The sequence below is a fragment of the Zonotrichia leucophrys genome, chromosome 2 (assembly GCF_028769735.1).
Source record: "Zonotrichia leucophrys gambelii isolate GWCS_2022_RI chromosome 2, RI_Zleu_2.0, whole genome shotgun sequence".
NCBI classification, from domain to species: domain Eukaryota; kingdom Metazoa; phylum Chordata; class Aves; order Passeriformes; family Passerellidae; genus Zonotrichia; species Zonotrichia leucophrys.
In genome coordinates, this window is record NC_088171.1 from 130,455,195 (window position 1) to 130,474,793 (window position 19,599).

A 19,599-nucleotide genomic window follows, 5' to 3' on the forward strand; every position below is an offset into this window, starting at 1 on the left:
GTCTGCATATGATACTCTGAAGACACGATATCTGGCAATAAATATCAAAGAAGGAGCTAAGAAGCTTAACTTTTCAAAAATAAAGACAGAATTTTGTCATAACATTTATTTAGTTAAGATGTGAGAAAGAAGAGCTGAAAGCAACTCCCATACATCTTATAGGAGAACCAACACTGTAGGAATGGGATGTGTGTGGAAAAATTATCCCCCATTTGGACTTCTGTTGCCTCAAAGAGAAGGAATTCTGAACTTACAGGAGATAGAAAAAACAGGCCCAAAGGAGGAAAGTGCAGTGTGAAGACACCTACACAACAAGAGACTGCCTTCTGCAGTAACTTATTTTGGAAAGAGAGCTGACAAGAGGAAGAGAAAGAGCTGCTGTCTGCTGCAGTATCTGCCTGAAGGCTGCTTCAGTCAGCAGTGACAGACAGACATCCTGAGAGCCTGCTGGGAAAAGGCTTTCCCAGCTCCCAGGGACCCCAGTGCCTCAGTGCTGTGGGATGTGCTGCTTCCCATAGTGTGAAGGCTGCTGGACTTCAGTCTGTTTCTATTCTGCTGAACCAGAGGACACAGAAAGCAGAGAATTGAAAAAGCGTGATGGAGCTAGAGGAGGTATCATAGTGTGCAAGGTAAATGTCTTTCTGGAAAATAAAAGAAGTCATATACTTCATACTGGTTTCTTAGAGAACATGCTGTATCCTAGCTTACTTATTTTGACTAAATGGGAACATATTTAGGAAGGAGCTACATTTAAGAGAATTTAGTAAAAAATTAAAACAATAGTTACACAGGTTTAAGCAGGCACAGCTCTAGGGGTGTCAGCTAGTGACTTACATGGGCTGCAGGTCTGCCTGGTACAATCATTTGTTGATTAAGCAAACCTTCTTGAGGCTGAGGAAACTGAATAACAGCAATGAGGCTTCCTCCAGCTCCTAACGAGCAGCATAAGGTTCTGTAGTAGCTTTCCTGTCCTAGGATTGAGCCAGGCAAACAAAAATAGAATTTCTGGAATCCATTGCATTTCTGAAGGGCATTATTTAAAAATTAGACTGCAAAAGATTATTATCACAGGCATACCACTTTAGAATAGCTTTCCTAGAAGCAAAGCAACTTTGGGGAAAACCTCTCAAACAATCCTTCTTACTGTAAGACACCTGTTCTCCTTAAAGCACTTCTTTTAGTGGAAGTCACCCCAGCTGAATTAAATTTGTTTCCCTTGGGCCTGCATTTTCTTTAGCCAACACAACAGCTGCACCATGTGGAGATGAGCCACAAGAAGTGTAACAACACATGTTTGTGATTGCAGTATCAGCTTTGGCAGATTTCAGTGCAGAGGGCTTTAACTGCCTTCTATTAGAGAGCCAGCTTTGCAAAATATACAACATTTTGCAAAGTAGTAGCAGTAATATAGATATAGTTCTGTGTATTTCTTATACATGCTAGTACAGTAAAACCAGAAGAGAGCTGACTATTAGTTATAGCTATAAATATTGTATTAAGTACAACCTTTTCCTTTTGCCTGTAAATGTAGGAACAGAACAGAAGGATGGGTTAGCTACAATAAAATCCCCTGAGGTTCCTGTGCTAGCTGTTACCCAGTCCTGCAACCATTCAAAATGCACACTGACTCTGTTATTTTAAAGCTGTAGTAAATTTAATCTGTCCAAGAAATTGCTGAATTCCTGAAAAATAATGCATAATATTGTTTCAATGTGCTTTCTTCCCCTTCATTTCAAGAACAGGTGCCAAAAACTGGTCTTGTGTAGCCTAATGCAGTATAATTTAGAACACAGTTTTGAAGACTGCTTTTAAGGCATTTCATTTAGAGCTTTTGAGTATCCCACACCCATCAAAATGATGTACTTGTTTTTGAAAGATCATTTTGAAAGGTCAAGAAAAATGCCAATAACATTTGAGTCAAGTGTTTATAATGTGTTGCTTCTGTTACTTTATGCAAAATTAGTGCTGTATATATTTGTGGGTATACTAACACAGTTATGTGGTTTTAATATTCCTACACGTTTTCTCACGTAAAATTGCTATACCATTGCAATGCAAATTATACTTAGATATTGTAATGCATTAGCAGGCAATGCATATTATATACAACATTGCATAAATGTCCCTGTAACTAGGAACAGCAGATTTTCCCACTGTCTAAAATTTCAGGTGCTTACTATCCATTCCACAATAAAGGGACCACTTCTACACTCTTTATCTTCTCTGACTGCATAATTTCTCATCTAATGAAAAAATTACACATTATTAAGAGATTATTTCAAAGAAATGGTAGTGTCTAATATGATCTGTCTCCAATCTTGGGTTTTCCCCCATCCTCCTGGGAGCAAGCATGGAAACACTAGTCAAATAAAAATCTGCCTTTATATTCACAATCCCATGAGAAAATTAGACAGGACCCTCCTTTAAGGACTGATCCTCAAAGTAGTATATTTGAAAGAAAGATTCTGTTGATGTCAACAGATTTTAGATGAGGTCCTAGAGATGTTCTGCCTAGTTTGAGCTGCATAGAGCAGTGATTTGCTATCTATTAACCTTATTGAAGGAGAGACACAGCATATATTAAAACATGTAGTTTGGCTTTTATATTCTGTTTCAGCTTTTCCTTGTTTACCCTAGTATTCAAATTAGTCCATCCATTTTAAAATTAGCTTTAAGGCCTTTATACTGCATATTGTTAGTCTAGTAAGAGCAGCTGAATACCACCAGTAGAACAAATTAGATTATGGAACTACAGAAGAGCTCAAGGATGAAGCAATAAAAGTTTTGTACCGGCCTGTTCAAGGTTACACAAAAACATTAAGCTCTCTCTTGTTTAGAAGACATTGAACCGTGATATATGGACACAAGAAAGTAAAAGAAGCAATGCCTTTAAATCTTCAAACCATTAGCAGTTTTATTCTGTAGGGATCTATGGGAGGAGATGGACTCCACCCTGAGGAAGATAAAAGACCTTAGTTTTCTCAACTGGAAGAAGTGATTCATGTTAGGTGGAAGTGGTATGCATGTGATATTCCTTATGTGGTAAATTAACTGTTTCTATTTGGAAAGCTCCTAGCATATGGAATTGCTCTATTTTCCTCAACTCTGAAAGAAAATCATGCCACCAAAACTTTTTTTCTTTTTGCTAACTCCAGGCTGGGTAAAAATGCACTGTTTTGATGGCTGTTGATAAATTCTCTTGTGGTATTAAAGAAATCCATTAATCATCCACTAAGAAAATTATTTTTAAGAAAGGAATAGTGGAAAAAGCTTAGTTCTCAAATTTAATGGGGTTAACTGCTCTATGTTTTGCTGTGGTTTTATAGCATTACCTATGTACACTTTAGTCACTTTGAAGTCTTGTTTTCAGCAGAAAGTTCCCCTGCTCAGTCATGACAGCAGTTTAAGGACTCATCCTGGGGAGTGGTGAGGATGCCATAAAACTCTCCCCCATAGAGCCAATCCAAACCTCCTTACAGGAGACTCAAAGGAGTGCATCATACAAAGCCAGTTCGTGAAAATTCTTTATTTGCTGATTTGTTTTTTGTTTAGCACACAGGCTGCTGTGGGGAAGGCTTCCCACTGCTTTTAAGTGCAAATCTTAATATTTTTCTTGTTTAGATTTTCGATTTTTCCATGGGTCCTTATCTTGTAATCAGACACATTACTTCATAGTCAGTCATGAAATGGCTATTATGTCCCTGAACTTTTTTTTTTTTGTGAAGTTTTAAGACTGGAATTGTATTTAGGTTTTGGATTTTTTTAAAGTGTGACTGTACATGTTATACAAGTAACTTATTTGGACTTGAATTATGATCTTCTGGCATGCTTTGGTCGGGAAAGTTGGAAAAAAGTAAGAAACTGAAATGTGGTTTCTGGATTGTAAAGCATTTAGATGAGTGATTATTCCTCATAAAAACATTTGCTTTTTAATATTTATGAAGCAAGCTGGAGATGCACTTCAGAAATAAATAGGAAGGGTTTTACTAAAAACCCCCAAACCCTGTAACTGAATAAACTGTAAGTGCTTCATGATATTGTTTTTGCAGTGCTCAGTATTCACAATGTGCTTGCAGGTTATTGAGTTCTCCTTATTTTTTATTCTGTCGTTTGGCATCACACATATTGATACTTCTCTTCCAGCACTTAGGTGAAAGGCCCTCAAGGGCAAGGAAACTTCCCTCCTTTGAATCTGAAAGAATGGGTTTTGTTAGCCTCTTGAAATCTTTATCCCTAAAAACTGTAAAAAAAAAATTAAATCCTTATCTTCCCTAAATATTTCTGCCTTGTATTATTAAAATTCTTCGCTCAGGAGCTAAAGGAAGATAGGAGAAAATCCAGCCACCATGGTGGTGGAAGCCTTGTGCATAAGGCTGTGTGTACTCACCCAGCTGAAGCTGGTTTCATCAAGTACTTGCTTCATCAAGTAATGATGATTCAATCTTTCTTTTGTTATTGATACTAGTTTCCACCCCAACTGCAGGCATCAAGGCTTGCTAGTTAAACGTTATTTATTTATTCTCCAGGGTGTGAGCACACTTCTTTGCACACTGGAGAGCAGATGGCTGCTCTCAGAAAGAGAAGGAATATTTTTGTGCAGAAGAGAATCCAGAGTAAGCCTCAGTATTACCACAACAACAGTAATTGCTTCACAAACCAAAATGATTTTTTTTTGGACATTAATGCCAATCTGTAGATCCCATGAGCACAATCAATGCAGCTGTAGTACAGACCAGAATATCTTCTGTGGTCAACTGTAAATAGCAACTCTGTATCCATGGTTTATTTTTACCATAGTGTGCTATTATAGGAAAAATAGCAAATGGTAAGTCTATATATAGCCTGTTACCAAGACTGTGAGCTAAATGATTAGTCAACAGTAAAAGCCTACCCTAATCAACAAATGGCTTTAGGTCCAGTAATAATATTTTGGATATCAAAATAATGTATACTAGGTAGGAGAGGAATTGCAGCCATAAAAAATGGGTTTTTTATGGCTCTTTTTAATGTTAAGTAGGAATTTTGTGAATCATGCTGACTTTAACAGACTGGATACAGACAGCAGACTCTATATTGCTTTACTTATATTGCCTGACTTTTTATTTTCTGCCTCTTTCTTTTGTTGGACCAGCAAAAATTAATTTTCCTTTTCGTGACATTAATTAACCATTAAATTGTGAATAGTTCAGGAAAGGAGACCCCCCCCCCCCGCCTTGTTCTTACATAAAATTCACTTTAGAAAAGTATAAATTTTATTCCAGACTTGAAAATATGATGCTCTTTTATATTTTATGTATAAATATTTTATGACTGACAAGGTTAGAAAAGTATATAACAAATTCTTAGATAAGTCTTCAAGGTTGCTTCACATTAGACATGATAGGTAGGAAGAAAATACAGGCAGAAGTCAGTTTTCCTTATCTTTTGTATAAACAAGCTGGTATTTCATTCAAGGCCTTTTCCTTAACTTTTGGCATACCAGATCACTATCAGGCAGTCACAGGGAGAGAGATGCAAATGTGTTGTTGACTATTTATCTACTGAATTTATGAATTGGATTCCACAGAAAGCAGGCTCCTGCATTCATTCCATCTTTGTGTTTGCCTGCCATCCTCTGCCTTTCTCCCCCTCACAATCATTTGGGACTTACCTTACTAGTATTAAACATGTTTCATGAAAAGTTGGAGTAATTACAGTAAATTCCTATTTTTACAAAACTCAAGGGTAAAGGAGAAACAATGCCCTGCTTGTGGGGCAGTTAACCACAGGGCAAAGGAAAAAAGAGGGAAAATCTATCCTTACATAGGTTTGGGACCACAATGTGGACTGGCCTGCAGCCTTCTCCTGTGAGCCAAACACCTTTTCCTGTGAGCTAATCTGCAGGTGTAATGGAGACAGAGCCCCCTTGGAACTCCCTGGGGAAATGCCAGAGTGGGCCCAGGCATGGTGAGACACCAGGGATGGGGAGGGTTTAAGGGAGATTGAGCTGGGAGTGTGCTTGGGGGTCTGTACGGTGGATTTTGTTGGTTTTGGTGTGCCAAGCAGGTGACTGGAACTACTGTGGGATGATAATTCCACATCAAGGGAGAGAGCACAGAGGACCATGTCTGTGTGAAAGAAATGGGAGCTACAATGGTGAAAGGGTAGAAAGCACATGGGAAAAAGAGCTGGCTTGTGAAAAGCACCACAGACATGATGGAGGACTAGGGGCATTTTCTTTGGGGAGTGTTCATGACAAGTATCTCTTGGAAAACACACACTATTTATCAGTTCTGCTGCTTTACAGTAGCATCATGCATTCATTACAATGAGCTTTGTTTAAATGAGCCTGATCGAATACCTTCTGAAGTAAATGTGCTTTTATTTGCTATCAAAGGAATGAGATAAGGTCCCTGCTATAACATAGGTAATATATTTGCATGATGTTTATGAATGACTTTGAAGTATATATTTGTAATTTAAATCCCAACATTAGTAATATCTGTTAGAAACGCAGACATGAGCTTCTCAAGTAACTTTTATTCTTCTTAGTTTTATTACAAACTACATACAACTGAGACAGGACTGATATCTTGGGACTTTTTTTGTTCACATTTTTAGGGGCTTGAGAACTTCCTCTGTGTGTGTTTATAAGCACCTAATAGTTGTCCATGCCATCATGATTCCTGATTTCATTTCAGTATAAGTAATTATAATATATATTATTTTATCTGTTTACAAAACTGTATTATAATATAAAATAATTATAGTACTCAAAAACTAAGTATGGTCTTCATCCATTCTTTGGTCTAAGGAATTGTATTTGATGTTGATGCCAGTTCTGCAGAGAAGGGAGTCCTAATTCAGGCAGATAAATTTGTAAAATGGATAAAATACTTCAGAAGAAAAAGAGTAATTCAGTTAGTTTCCTCCTACATTTTTAGGATTGGGCTACATTAAGCCTTTTCTTACTCAGCTGCCTTCTAGTGTTAGACCTGTTGTTGGAAGAAATCATGGGAATACTCATGTAGAGTGTCTGCAACTTCCTCATCTCCATCTTGTCTAGACACCAGCAATCTCATAGTATATTCATGCCTCCAGAACATCTAGACTTCTCTTAAGTGGGAACTCTGAATGAGGTAGGAGAACAGAGGGAATCTGTTTTCCCTTTCAAAGTTCCTTCTTTGCCAGTGGCTAGGTGCAGTATTGTAATGAATACCAAATCAGTGTTGTATTTCACAGCATGGTTCTCAAATTCATGTCACAGGGGAAAGGTGACAGAGTGTTATTTATTCCAATGTCATTGGCGAAAAATACTACTAAAAATTATAAAAGATGAATAAAGTGGTCTTGAAAAAATACTGTGGTATATGTATTATCCCACTGATTTTTATTTTCAGTTTAAATGTACTTAGAAAGCTTTCTGGCAATTGCACAAGATACAACTTAAATTTCTGTGAGAGAGGCATGGAATTAGTCCATACTTTTTTTGGCACTGTCTGCCCCATTATATAATAAAGCCAGGCTACCTAACTTCTCCTCTTTCAGACATCTTGAGTTTTTTACACCCTTTTCTTTCTTCAGTGGCATAGATGGAGGACAGTCCTGCTCCATCTTCCTCAGTTACTGAGGAGTCAGGGTATTTTTTGAAGTGGGGATTGTGGTATTAAATAGTTTCAAATGAAACAAGAAAATTTCTAAATGTGCTATTTTTGCTTGGAAAAATTTTCTTTTGTTCTTGTCAACTGTTGTTTAAGGGAAAGGTGTAAGTGGCAGATTAGACTGTTTAACCTAAGTTCTTCCAGAAAATGAAATATATGTGTGAAGGGAGAGAGGGAGAACTTCTTGGCTCTGTTTCTTTGTATTGCTGTTACAAACATAATATAGTACCTGTATTTTATTTCTAAGAATACTTTTCTTTGCTTTAATATGTAGTCTGTGGCACCTTTGGCTTGAGATGTGGGAGCAAAACCTGCCTCCTCTGAAATAACCTGCACAAAATACTGCCTTAAATATTTGTGTTAAAGGATGTGGAGACAACCTCTGCATTCCAGGAGTATTAAAGCCAAATAGGGATGTCAGACTTCCCTTCATTAGGTGAAATTGGTGAACTGTAAATAATAATTGGTCAGTGGCTATAGTCAAATACCCTGCAGAACAAAGCTGGACACCGGCCATGTGGCATTTGCTATCTGCCTGACCTCAGCTGTCCTTGAACTGGAAAATGAGACATCTTGTGGGATTCCTTCTCACCACTTTCTGAGGCACTCATACCATACTCCATCTCAGGCATCTGCTGGCTCCTTTTCCTGGGTGTTTTTTTTTTTTTTGGCGTATCCTACAAGCTGCTGTTTATGCTATGGACACATCTGGCAGCACTGCTGGTGAGCCACTGTGGCTTGTGGGATGATGCTTGGAAGAGCTCTGCATTAATCTGTTGTGCAAAGGAAGATGTTCCATTGCAGTTTTTCCATGACTCAGAAAAACAAAGAAACCTAAAAGGTCATATGGTGGTGTGTGATTTGTTTTGTGGGTTCATTCAATATTGCCATTGTGCATTTGGCCCGACTGCAGTGAGTCAACTGGGTTGGATTGACTCAGACAAAGTAGAGAACTTGCACAACAGTAGGACTTCAGTCATTCTGAATTCCCTTGCTAATGCACATCAAAGAGGCAAAATTACGTATGGAGTGCAGGTTTTTCTATGAAGTGGTAGTGTAATACTTGCACATCTAAAATCAGTTTGAAGTGGAATGTGGGCATCTCAGTGTTTATATGGAACTTGCCTAGGTGTTTTACTACCGTGAACTTCCATTAGTTAGGCAAATAAACCTACTGTCACAAAAGGATATAGAAATTGGCTTGAGCATTTTAGCTGCTCTTGTATTGACTTGGCTGGATCTACTTGGATCCATCAGATTCAAGCACATAAACAGCAGAAAGTCGAAGTTGTAAGGTGATGAAATTGCAGCTGTCACACGGTGCTCTGGAGCCTGTGGCCTGCTGCTTGAATAATTACGTGACAGCTTCCCCAGCTTCGCAGGGTAACTTGTGTGCTTTGGCACCACGCACCCAAGAGCCGGCACTTTTCCCCTCAGCAGCTTTCCCGTGTCCCGAGGGCCTGCGGGGCGCAGCTCGGCCGTCCTGCCGTGACTGACCCCAGGCTTTCCCTCAGCCCTGCTCTGCAGCCGGCTGCCCACATGCCCTTGGCCTTCTGAGGAGGGGCCGGGCGCCGCTGCCTCGCCGGGCGCGCACACGCGGGTGAAAGGCTCGCCCGCCCGGCAGCGCTGCCCCGAGGCCACGGGGTGGCCGCGGGGGAAGAGCCGCCCTTAGGCGGCGGTGCTGCCACGGGCTACCCTCGCCCGGCGGCGCAGCGCCCACAGCCGGGGGACGAGGCGCGGGGGCGGAACGGCGCCGCGGGGGTGCCGGTTCGCACGGCCCGGCTCGCAAGGACGCCCCGCGGGCGGGGCGGGTTCCGCGGGCGGACTACACCTCCCGGCGTGCCCCGCGGGCCGTGGCCACGCGGGGCACGCCGGGAGCTCAGCAGCACCGCGGCCTCCATGATCTTCCCCTGCCGCCGGCGCGGCAGCGCCCGCTTGTCTCGCGGTGGGCGGGGCTTTCTTGCAGCCGCCGCTCTGAGCGGCATCCACACCACATTATCAGCGCCGGCCGTACCATGGCTGTGGCCAATCAGCGGCGCGGAGGGGCGGGCCCACGCCGCGGCCGGAGGTAGCGGTAGTGGCGGCAGCCGGAGCGCGGCCGTGGGGAGCGTGGGCCCCGCGCTGAGGGGCGGTGCGGTCGCTCCGGAGCTGTGCGGGTTCGGCGGGGCCCGGGAGCTCGGTCACCGGCCCCGGCGGGCCGCGGCGGCGACGGCATGGAGCAGACAGCGCCCAAGAGGTAAGGACCCTTCGCGGCGGCCCCTTCCCCGCCCGGGAGCGGTGGCACGGCCAGGGTGAGGCCTCGGTGCCGGGGTGTGTGAAGGGGCGGTGGGACAGGGACGGTGCTGGGCCTTGCTTAGCGGCCGGAGGGCTCTGTCATGTGGGGAAGAGTCTTCTGTAAGGTGGATGCCCCGAAATACACCCGCCAGTAAATGCCCCGGCGGAGGCGAACCCTTGGGGGCCGCTTGAGTTCACAACAATTTTAACATGAAGTGAGGGAAACTTGGTCGCCGAGCAGAGTCCTCTGCCCTGAGGGTCTCTCACTCGATGGTTCAGCTCTGTGGCAGGAGCACACACGAGTCGTTCTCTTTTCACGCTGGGAAGCGTCCTTGTGCTCTGCTGCTGGAGGGATGGATGCTTGAGGGGGTGGGCGTTGCATAGTTGCAATTGCAAATCAGGGAGTGGGAAGAGGCAAAACCCAGGAATATTCCCACAGTAGATGTATTTTCTCAAATATATATAGGCTATCAGGTTATATTAATTACTGTGCCCGTTTTTAAAAAAAATTTATCATCTGACTTCTTAGTGCGTAAAACAGTTTTGCTTTGTGTTAAATTTAAGTTCAATCATATATTTGTATTGGAACGAGATATAGTTGTACAATACACAGACTGTAGTTGTGTAGTGTACAGAATGAAATTATTTGGTTGACATATGTATTTACTGTCTTTGAGCTCTGATTTTACTTTTACTTCCTGTTAATGAAAAAATCTAGGGACTACACAATATAAATTTGTGATAAAGGATATCAGTTTTTGCATTCATCTTTAAGACCTGTACATTCCCCATTTAGAAAAAATTCTTTAAAAGCAGCTTCCTATAGGATGATAGGACTTGAGAAGAATGTGGTCTTAAACATCTGATGACTTCTCCAATAGCACATTATGTGACAGTACCTGCTGTGGAAAACTTAAAAAATGAATTGGTTTGTAGTTACTGTCTAGGGTGGTTTTAGCAGGCAGTGGGGTGAGAAGGGACAGGCCTACACTGTACTTTCAGGCTGACAGTGCTGCATGGCTCAAAAAAAGGAAGTAGGAGAGGGCAAAAATTTAGGAAAAGAAATGGAAATGTCTGGGGAGTAATCAATGTCACCAGCAGCAATGGAAACCTTGGGAACTGGTGGTATCCTAGGACAGAGAATCAAACTGTGAAGTTAGCATAACCTGCCAGATGTTTTGGGGTGGATGTGGTATTTGCTGTAACTTTATTGCCTAGCTGGAGGTGAGTGGCTGGCATAACTAAAACTGAGAGATGTTTAAATCTTTGGATTAGGTCAGAAAGAACTAGATTTGGGAATGTCTAAACTCTGGCAGGTTTTTATATTCCACATGGGTTTTGAAGCTTATTTCTGGAAATTGTGATGAGAACTTGGATTTGTTTCTTTAGTGGAAGGGAAAATCTGTACTCAGTTTTTTGTAAGATATTAACTCAGATTATTTCTTAAGATCTGAAGCAAATTTTTCTGTGCATAATATCTCCTTTATTGACAGTTTTGTACAGTTTCCCAATTGCTGGTATTCCCAACTATTCTGGGCCACCCCCTTTTTCTTTGCAAGTCCAGAGGAAATGCAGATGATTTTTTGTGGGCTGAGTTTCTGGTGCTGTCCTTGGATGTAGTAGGGGTGTGAAATGGACCATGTTTACTTGGCAAAACAGATGTGAGCACCAGAATGCTCGACTTTGGTGCCTGTTCACAGCAGCAGTTACTGAGAGGGATCTCTTGGCATCATATCTGTGGTGCATCTCTTTACAGGTAGCAAGAATTTCATGTGGACACTAAAAAGCTGCAGGGATGTCCTAGAATCCCAGTGTTGTTCTACAGGTACAGGGCACTTTTATCTCCACTTCCTTGCAGAGAAGCACACAATGCAACTGTGTGTTGCATAAATCTGTAATACAGCCCAGAAAGCAGCAATGATAATGCCCAAGTGACATTCTGGGCCTTTGTGACTTTTCAATGGAGGTGCTGTCAAAATAATTCCGTTTTTTCCCTTGACTAACACTGCACTGCAACAGTAACACAATACTTTTAAGGAAGAGTCCTTTTCAGAATACTTTTTACTTTAGAAATAATTTAGAGTAGATGTTCTGATTTTATGCTGAACGATTTGTGCAGTAGTTGACACAGTGTTTTCTTGCATCTTGAATCTTTAACTGTACTTTAGATGTGCTTTATAGTTTTTTGTCTCACTAGAAAGGAGATTTGCTCTTGAAATAGTTACAACATTTGCCTGTTAGTGTTGTAATTTTCCTTTGTTGTCATTGTTTGGTTTTTCAATATCATTGGCAAGCTCACATGTGAGGATACAGGTTACATACAAGGGAAAAACAAAGTGGTTATAGACAGAATTTTCTCAAGTACTTGGTTTTTAATCATGCCCATCTCCTGCATGCTGCTGCCAAGTGAAAGGCTGCTTAACAAGCATGGGAAGTGTTAATGAAGGTTTTCCAGTCCTTTCTTAAAAAACTTGAGTTTAATGTTCACTGAAAACCACAACATTTCAGGTTTTGTGGGAAGAGGAAGAATTTGATCTTAGAATATGAACTGTTTGTGAAAAGATTGTTTTGTAATGTTTGTGTCGGACATGTTGGCAGTTGTCGAGTTGCTCCTGAAAATGACGGGACAGAAATATTTGGGCTGTATTGGCAGAAGGCCAGATGTAAGTGCACAGCACAGTGGTGCTGACTGTCTTCATCTGCTTCTCCCTGTGTGAGTGCTGTGAAGCAGAGCAATGTCTCAAGGCTTCCACTGCCACCTCTACTTCAGATGGCTGCAGTGATTTCTCCTGCTGCCTTCCCTTTTAATATATCAGTATAATTGATCCCAGCCATTCTTTTTAAATGTTTCAATGTGCTAGTTCTTCTGCACAATACACCACATTTATTCATGTTTCTTGGAGTGGCTGTCCAGTTTTTTGTAACTCATGACAGTAATTGATGGCTTTCTATTCTTTATTCCAGCTTTATTTTTATTTTTGAACTTTCAGGGATTTTTTTTATCCCTACCTCTGTAGCATATCACCAATTTATTTTGTGAAATCTATATATAATGACTGTAGAGTACTATAGTCATACTTTTTCTTTCATTTTTGGGGAGGAAATAATCTTGCTCTTTCATGTTGCAGTTCAGATTTTTCTTTATGCTGGGATTGAGTGCCTGTTAGGTTTTCCTTTTCTAGAATTTTGCTGATGGCAAATAAGATTCTGGTCGGACTAGGAATTAATGTTTTCTCATATAACTGGATTTATAAAAGTATAATTATCTGCTAGGATGTATTTTCCTTGTTAATAGACTAGATGTTATGTGGAAAGTCAAACCTTCTTGGAAGAAGAAAATAATTTTCACAGGTCTTTCCCAGAAGTGTAGTTTAGTTACTCCTTCTGATTTAAGGAACAGCTTCCCTTCTGGAAGACCTCTAAAATAGCTCATAACCACCACCTCAACCTTTAGATTCTAGAGAAAAAAACTAACCCAGAACACCTTTCTGTCCAGGTTTTATACTCAACTTCTCTGCATCCCCTTTGGATTTTCTCATGTATAGAGATCTATACCTCACACACACATATGGTACTTGCATCCTTTGGTCAGAGTAAAGCAGTGCCTGCATTTACTGATTTATTTGTTCTGTTTTAAATGCTTGTGTTATGAAAATAGAGACTCAATGAGGGAGAGAGGAATGAGACACATTCTGTCCTCTCCTATTGTTCTTGTTCCCTTTGTCTCTCCATTTTTCCCTCCTGCTGCCTCTTCACCTTGCCCCCTTCCCCCTGCCAGTAAGAGCTGATGCTGAAGGCTTTGATGTGTTTGTCTGTCCCAGGACTGTTGCTTGCATTTAACCAACAAGATACTTTGCAGCCAGTCACACCAGTCACCCCCTTCTTCCTCCTTTCTCCGGGACTTTTCATAAATGCTGTCTTCACTGCAGCCCTTCAGGGTGTGTCCCGTGGTGTTCTGCAGCTCAGGAGCTGAATGTTCTACTGAAAGCTCCAGTAGCAGGAATCGTTCGAATGTCTGAGTCATTGGGATTTATTGTGGTTCAAAGCCCCGGGGTGTCGGTGCTGCCGCTCGAGCACCGGACCCAGCATCGGAGCTGTTCCGGTGCTGGTGGAGGAGTGGGGGCGCTGTGGGCAGGGTGTTTGGTGAGGACATTCCTGAGGCCACGTTCCTTTCTCACTGGAAATAGGCTTTGTATTAAGCTGCCTTAGTGTTAAGTGTGATTTGATCTTGTAACGTGTGTGTCAGGGTTGGATAATATGAAAATAATTTTAAAACTACAGAATGCTTATTTTTTTTCATCTCCTGGTTGTGTCTCAGGTACTCCAGATAAGGTTATTTAACAATGATGTTGGTTTTGATCAGTTTATGGCTGTTAGTGATTGTTTCACTAACTCTTCTCAGACACTCACAATGCTTTGCCATTAATGGTGCTGTTGGAACCCTTTTGGTACATGCATTTTTTTGTTTTTTTCTTCTTTCTCATTTTAGCAGGTGTTAGTGAGCAGGTGGAAGTGTTCTCCTTGTGGGCATCTCCAGTCAGGGGTGCTGTATACTTTCTCTTTTCTTGCTAAAAAGTTCAGGCCCTCTGCTTTTCTGTTCAGTACATCTTTTGTTACACAGCTCTTTGAGAGACTCAGCTAAAGGTTATGCTTTTTATTTTTCAGGGCTCTGCTTATATTATAAACATACTGTGCATGGGGTTTTTTGGTGGCAAGAAGGGAATGATGGCAGCAAGTTATTCTTGAATGCAGTTTTTAAGGGTGCATATAATCTGTTCAGAGAGGAAAGAAATTTGGATTAAAGAAGCAAAATGAATGATTTATTACTTGAATACCTACTAGCAAAATATATTTTCCTCTTTGATTTTTCTCAACATCAGCTTTTTCAGTAATGAAATATGTGCTTCTCTGCAAAGTATAAGTTCTGTCTTTCCACTTTCTAATGTCTAACCAGCAGAGAGAGTGAAAAAGAAAACAGTTTTGTTCTTGTAGGACAGTTTTGCAGACATTATTTAGTAGTTTCATTTGAGATTTTTTGCTGTTTTTCTCTAAGTTGATGAGTTGTGACTTTCCCTTGCTGTGAAGATTTTTATTTTCCCTAAGCAGACAGGCTTTCCAGCTTCTTTACTGTTTGCTGTAGCAAACTGCATGGTCTTTATTGTAGTTAGTGCACCTTTTCTTACTGGTTATGGATGCTTTTTGTGTTCATGTAATTGCTACCTCTGTGAAATTGTTCTTTGATGTATAAATGTCTGCACCCTTGTTTAACACCAATCCATATGACTTGTGTGCTTTTACAATTACTTTAAATTCTTTGCTTTTACTTCGATGGTTGGCAATTGCAAATCTATTGTGGCTCATGAGTTTCCTCATTGGTCAGTCACTCAAATTTTTATTGATTTTGTGTATCACAGAATTGCATCTCCTAATATGAAGGGTTTATTTTTTTCAGATCACTGTTCTTTCACTATTAAGACTTGTCAATCTTTTCTGTCCATGCCCTTCTTCCTTCCTCTGTTTCATATTTGTTTCTAGAAAGTGTTATGGGATAACTTAGTTTCCCTAAGTTCTCAATGATCTGCTGTTCTTCAAAGTTTCCTTTTTTTTATTCCCCTTTTCCTCCTCCTGCATATGGAATACATTGACTTTATTTAACACTACAGCACCAGCTTTTCTCCAGCTCATCTTCTACTTTATTAGAAGAAGGCTGTCATGTAGAGTCAACTTGTAACTTCAGTCTTGCAGCAAAATTCCCTAGAACTTTAGGGTGAAGGATTTACATGTTGCAGCCCCCATCCCTGGTGCAATGTGTGTGTGGTTGTATTTTCCTGTGCTGTGTTCAGTGCTGGCTCTAGTGCAAGCTTGCAGCTGAGTTGTGTTTTGAGATTTGCCAGGAGTCTGGGGGCCTGGAGAGCTGGGAATGCTAGAGACCAGGGAAAGGCTAGGGCTGCTTCTAAAGGACAACAAATGGTGGTAAAAGGGAGTTCAAAGTGCTGGAAGAAATCACAGGGTGTTTCTGAGTGACTTGAGGCTGTTTGAGAGAGAACTGAGGGCAAATCTGGTGCTGTTATGGAATCAGAGATTTGGTTTCATCCTGCCCCTATGTGCGTTTACAGAGATGCAAGAGAAGCTCTTACAGTACTCAGCTTTTGCAATTTCAGTCTTCTGCTGCTCCCTGGGAAGTGCTCCCATACGCTCCCAGAATCATCTTGACTTCAGAATTCTGCTTTTAATGACATCATTCACTGGCTGATGAGGGGTGCAGTTTAGAAACTGAGTGCTTCATATGGGTGAAGGATTGGTTTATAAATAGAGAACAGTGTGGCATCCCCTAAGCAGTAAGGGGCATGTGTTTGCATGCTGTTATTTGAGGGAAGGTAAACTTTCCTGCATTCTTTGTCTGTTTCTATTTCAGCAAAGGAAGTAGTTTGAAGAGTGAATTGGTCCCATGCTGTGTTGAATTGAGCAAACATTAATGGGAAAGTGATAATGACAAAAATTGTCATAACTTAACCAACTATCATATAAGATGAATTAAAATTTGATTGCTGTTACACATTAAGTATTTTATTTTCATTGGAATATATTTTTCTTTGTAATAATTTATTCTGTCTGCTTGCTTGTGTGAACATTTGCTTGAGTTCTTTCTCCCCCCAAAAAATAAATAACTTTTGTCTTTCTTTTAGCAAACTGAAAAAGCTAAGTGAAGATAGTTTAACTAAGCAGCCTGAAGAAGTCTTTGATGTTCTGGAGAAGCTTGGTGAAGGGTAAGTACAGCGATTTACAGGGGCATAGGATCAGAGGGAAACCATCCATAAAGCATATGTTGGAATATTGAGTTACAGAGAGAGTGACTGTAAATGCCTCTGTAGACAAGTTTTACTGCTAAAGCAAATGCATGCATTGGTAGTTTTCTACACTTTCCCTTATATATTGATGCATTTTTGATGTCTGTTGTTTGTTAACACAGCAAATGTACTTGCACCTGTAATGGAATTAGAAACTCTTAAATCTTGACAAAAATTTCTGCTGTCTTGACAAAGCATTCTTCTGTCTTTCCTGGGGTCTTGGTAGAACTGATCTTTTTGCAGCCTGAAAAATGCTCAGACTTCTGCATGAACATATGGCTCCTGTGACTTTTTGTGCATAATGGAAATCAGGAGCAGTTTGCCTTGTTTTTTAAAAAAATTGTCTCATTTTTAGGTCTTATGGTAGCGTGTTTAAAGCAATACACAAAGAATCTGGACAAGTTGTAGCAATTAAACAGGTCCCTGTGGAGTCAGATCTTCAAGAAATAATTAAAGAAATCTCTATAATGCAACAATGTGACAGGTAGGTATGACACTTCTGTTCCCTTTCTATGAGTCTATGTGAAAATGTATTTCTACTTGTGAAAATAGCTGAAATATAAGCAGCTGCCAACGTTTTCATGGAAAGTAAATTGTCCAACATAGACTTTTTTTAATTAAAGGAACCACTTTGTGAATCTCCTTCTCTCCTTACCTTGGTTTGAAGGAAGTACAAATAGTGTACATAACAAAAACTGTTGAAAGAAGAAATACTGGTCTCTGCTTACAATTCTCTGTGCTTGCTTCACTTTACTTGCACTCTTAAGGCCAAAGGTTTCTGTTTTCTTTAAATGTCTTGGGCTTTGTGAAATTCTGAGTCTGCCTGTTTCAGAAGATTGATAAAGATGTTTCTAGCAGAAGATGAATGGCTAGCAGTTAACTTCCAGAAGAATATTTTCTTGGCTGCCATTTTCCTGTGAGAACATTCCTTTCAAAATGTGAGCAGTCTTGTGAAAGTGCTGGTGGATTGTTACCTTACACTTGTTCACAGATTTTATGATTGCAGGTTTTGTAAAAGAGGAAGCCTTAATGCAAGGATGCAGAAATTACTTTGCTATTTCTGTTGTCTATGGAGTTTTGGTCTGCAACTTCAAAATGAAACTTATTAGTGTTAGTCTTTAGGCAAATATGAACAGTGTTTTGAGATTGCACAGCACTTGATGTTTTGAAAAGATCATCTTGTCCTGATTGATAATAATACCCAATTGTTGCTGGGAATCCTGGCATAGTGTACATCTGGTAAGAGATGGTCACAAAAATCAGTGGGTTTTCTTTAGAATTCCTCACTTCATGAATTTATAAGGAGCAAGGTCAATGTGTCATGTTTGTAAATGGTGAAAATTTGGACTAGTTAGGAGGAGACTGACCCACCTCTCCTTCTGAAAAGGTGAATTCATTTAGTGCTAACAGTTGCTCTTAAATGAAACAGTTTTTTGATGGTGTTGACCTGTCTTTTTGTAAAGATACCATGTTACAGGAGACAACCATAGCTCCTCTCTTCTTGTACCAGTTGTCTCTATGAAGAATGTTGCTGCCAGAAATGCTGATCCTAAAATACAGTTCCTTGCTCCAAAACAAAATGGTGTTTGATTCTACCCCATAATGTAGGTGTTCTGATGAGAAGCCACTGTCTGATATCTCAGTATCTCACTTCCTTTGTGGGTGATAGATGACAATGGAACTGGAGCCTTCTTTGTTTCAGTTCCTGCCAAAAACCCCACCCCAAACCTTCAGTCTTGTATTTCCCTAAATACACCATCTAATAACTTCTGAAGGATGATTCTTTTTATGTTTACCACATCTGTTTCTGCCTTTCTTGTGCAAGTGACTCCAAGGAAGCATTATGTCAAGTGGCAAACTGATGAGCAGCAAAGCAATACCTTCTGTTTGTGACAATGCTATCACTTCTCATGAGGTGCTGAGCATGAAAAGCATTTGCAAATCCAGCAGCCTTCAAACCAGCACTCGATTCTCTTTAATAAGAAAGTCTAGTTCTGTCCTTGAAATAAATTCATTCTTGCAAAACTGGGAAAACATGGTTGAGTTTCCATGTGATTTTGCTCTGGAGAGAAGAAAACAAGGCAGTCTTTCTAAAAAGAGAAGCATTCAAGAGAGGCCTTAGAGGAGGGAAAAACAAAGCTTTTCATCAGATGACTGATGTTTGGGAAAACTCGGTCTGTATTTGAAGATTGTGGTAAACTTATATACATAGTAGTGCCTCTATTATTTTATTAAGTAATCATAATTTACTCTAAAAAGGTATTGGTTAAGCTAATTACAGATTTAAAATGTATTTGATTGCACTTTAGCTATGTCAGACAGTAGTTTTTAACAACAGATGTGCTGATTTTTTTTCCTTCTACTAAGAATTCATCTATCTATCTGATTTTTTTCCATTTAGTCCTTATGTTGTCAAGTACTATGGCAGCTACTTTAAGAACACAGATCTATGGATTGTTATGGAATACTGTGGAGCTGGCTCTGTTTCAGACATAATTAGACTGCGTAATAAAACGGTGAGTTGTTTTTTTACAAAATATATTTAGCAGTTCATGAACTCAATTGTGAGTTAAGTTTGGAAGCCAGAATAAAAGCTGGAGTTGCAAGACAAGATCTTGGCTGATGCCAAGGGGCCTATCTGTGCCTTGCTTCCCAGGAAACAAGCTCATGCAGTTTGACTGTCATTGTGCATGCCTCTCTGGGCTGGTCACCAGCAGAAGCAAATGCATTTTGAAATAAAAAGATCTTGGGAATTTCCTAAAAATTACTGCTTTGTAGAAGGCAAAACTGTGGCTTCTTTCCCCTACCCCTTCCACCTTCCAGTCTGCCAGCAGCCA

At 40.4% G+C, this 19,599-nt stretch overlaps 1 protein-coding gene across 2 annotated transcripts in view; it reads left to right on the top strand.

Annotated features, from left to right (window-relative positions):
- Positions 1 to 582: 582 nt before the first annotated feature.
- STK3 (serine/threonine kinase 3) overlaps positions 583 to 19,599 on the top strand; it is a 143,058-nt gene continuing 124,041 nt past the window's right edge. Inside the window, exons 1-4 of one of the 2 annotated variants that reach the window (XM_064706438.1) lie at positions 583 to 629; positions 16,601 to 16,681; positions 17,118 to 17,246; positions 19,164 to 19,278. In XM_064706438.1, coding sequence (XP_064562508.1) covers positions 17,230 to 17,246; positions 19,164 to 19,278 — 132 coding nt within the window. In that variant the 5' untranslated portion in view covers positions 583 to 629; positions 16,601 to 16,681; positions 17,118 to 17,229. Of the gene's footprint in view, positions 630 to 9,667; positions 9,877 to 16,600; positions 16,682 to 17,117; positions 17,247 to 19,163; positions 19,279 to 19,599 lie in introns of those variants that run through there. The other variant, XM_064706437.1, reaches the window with a different exon arrangement.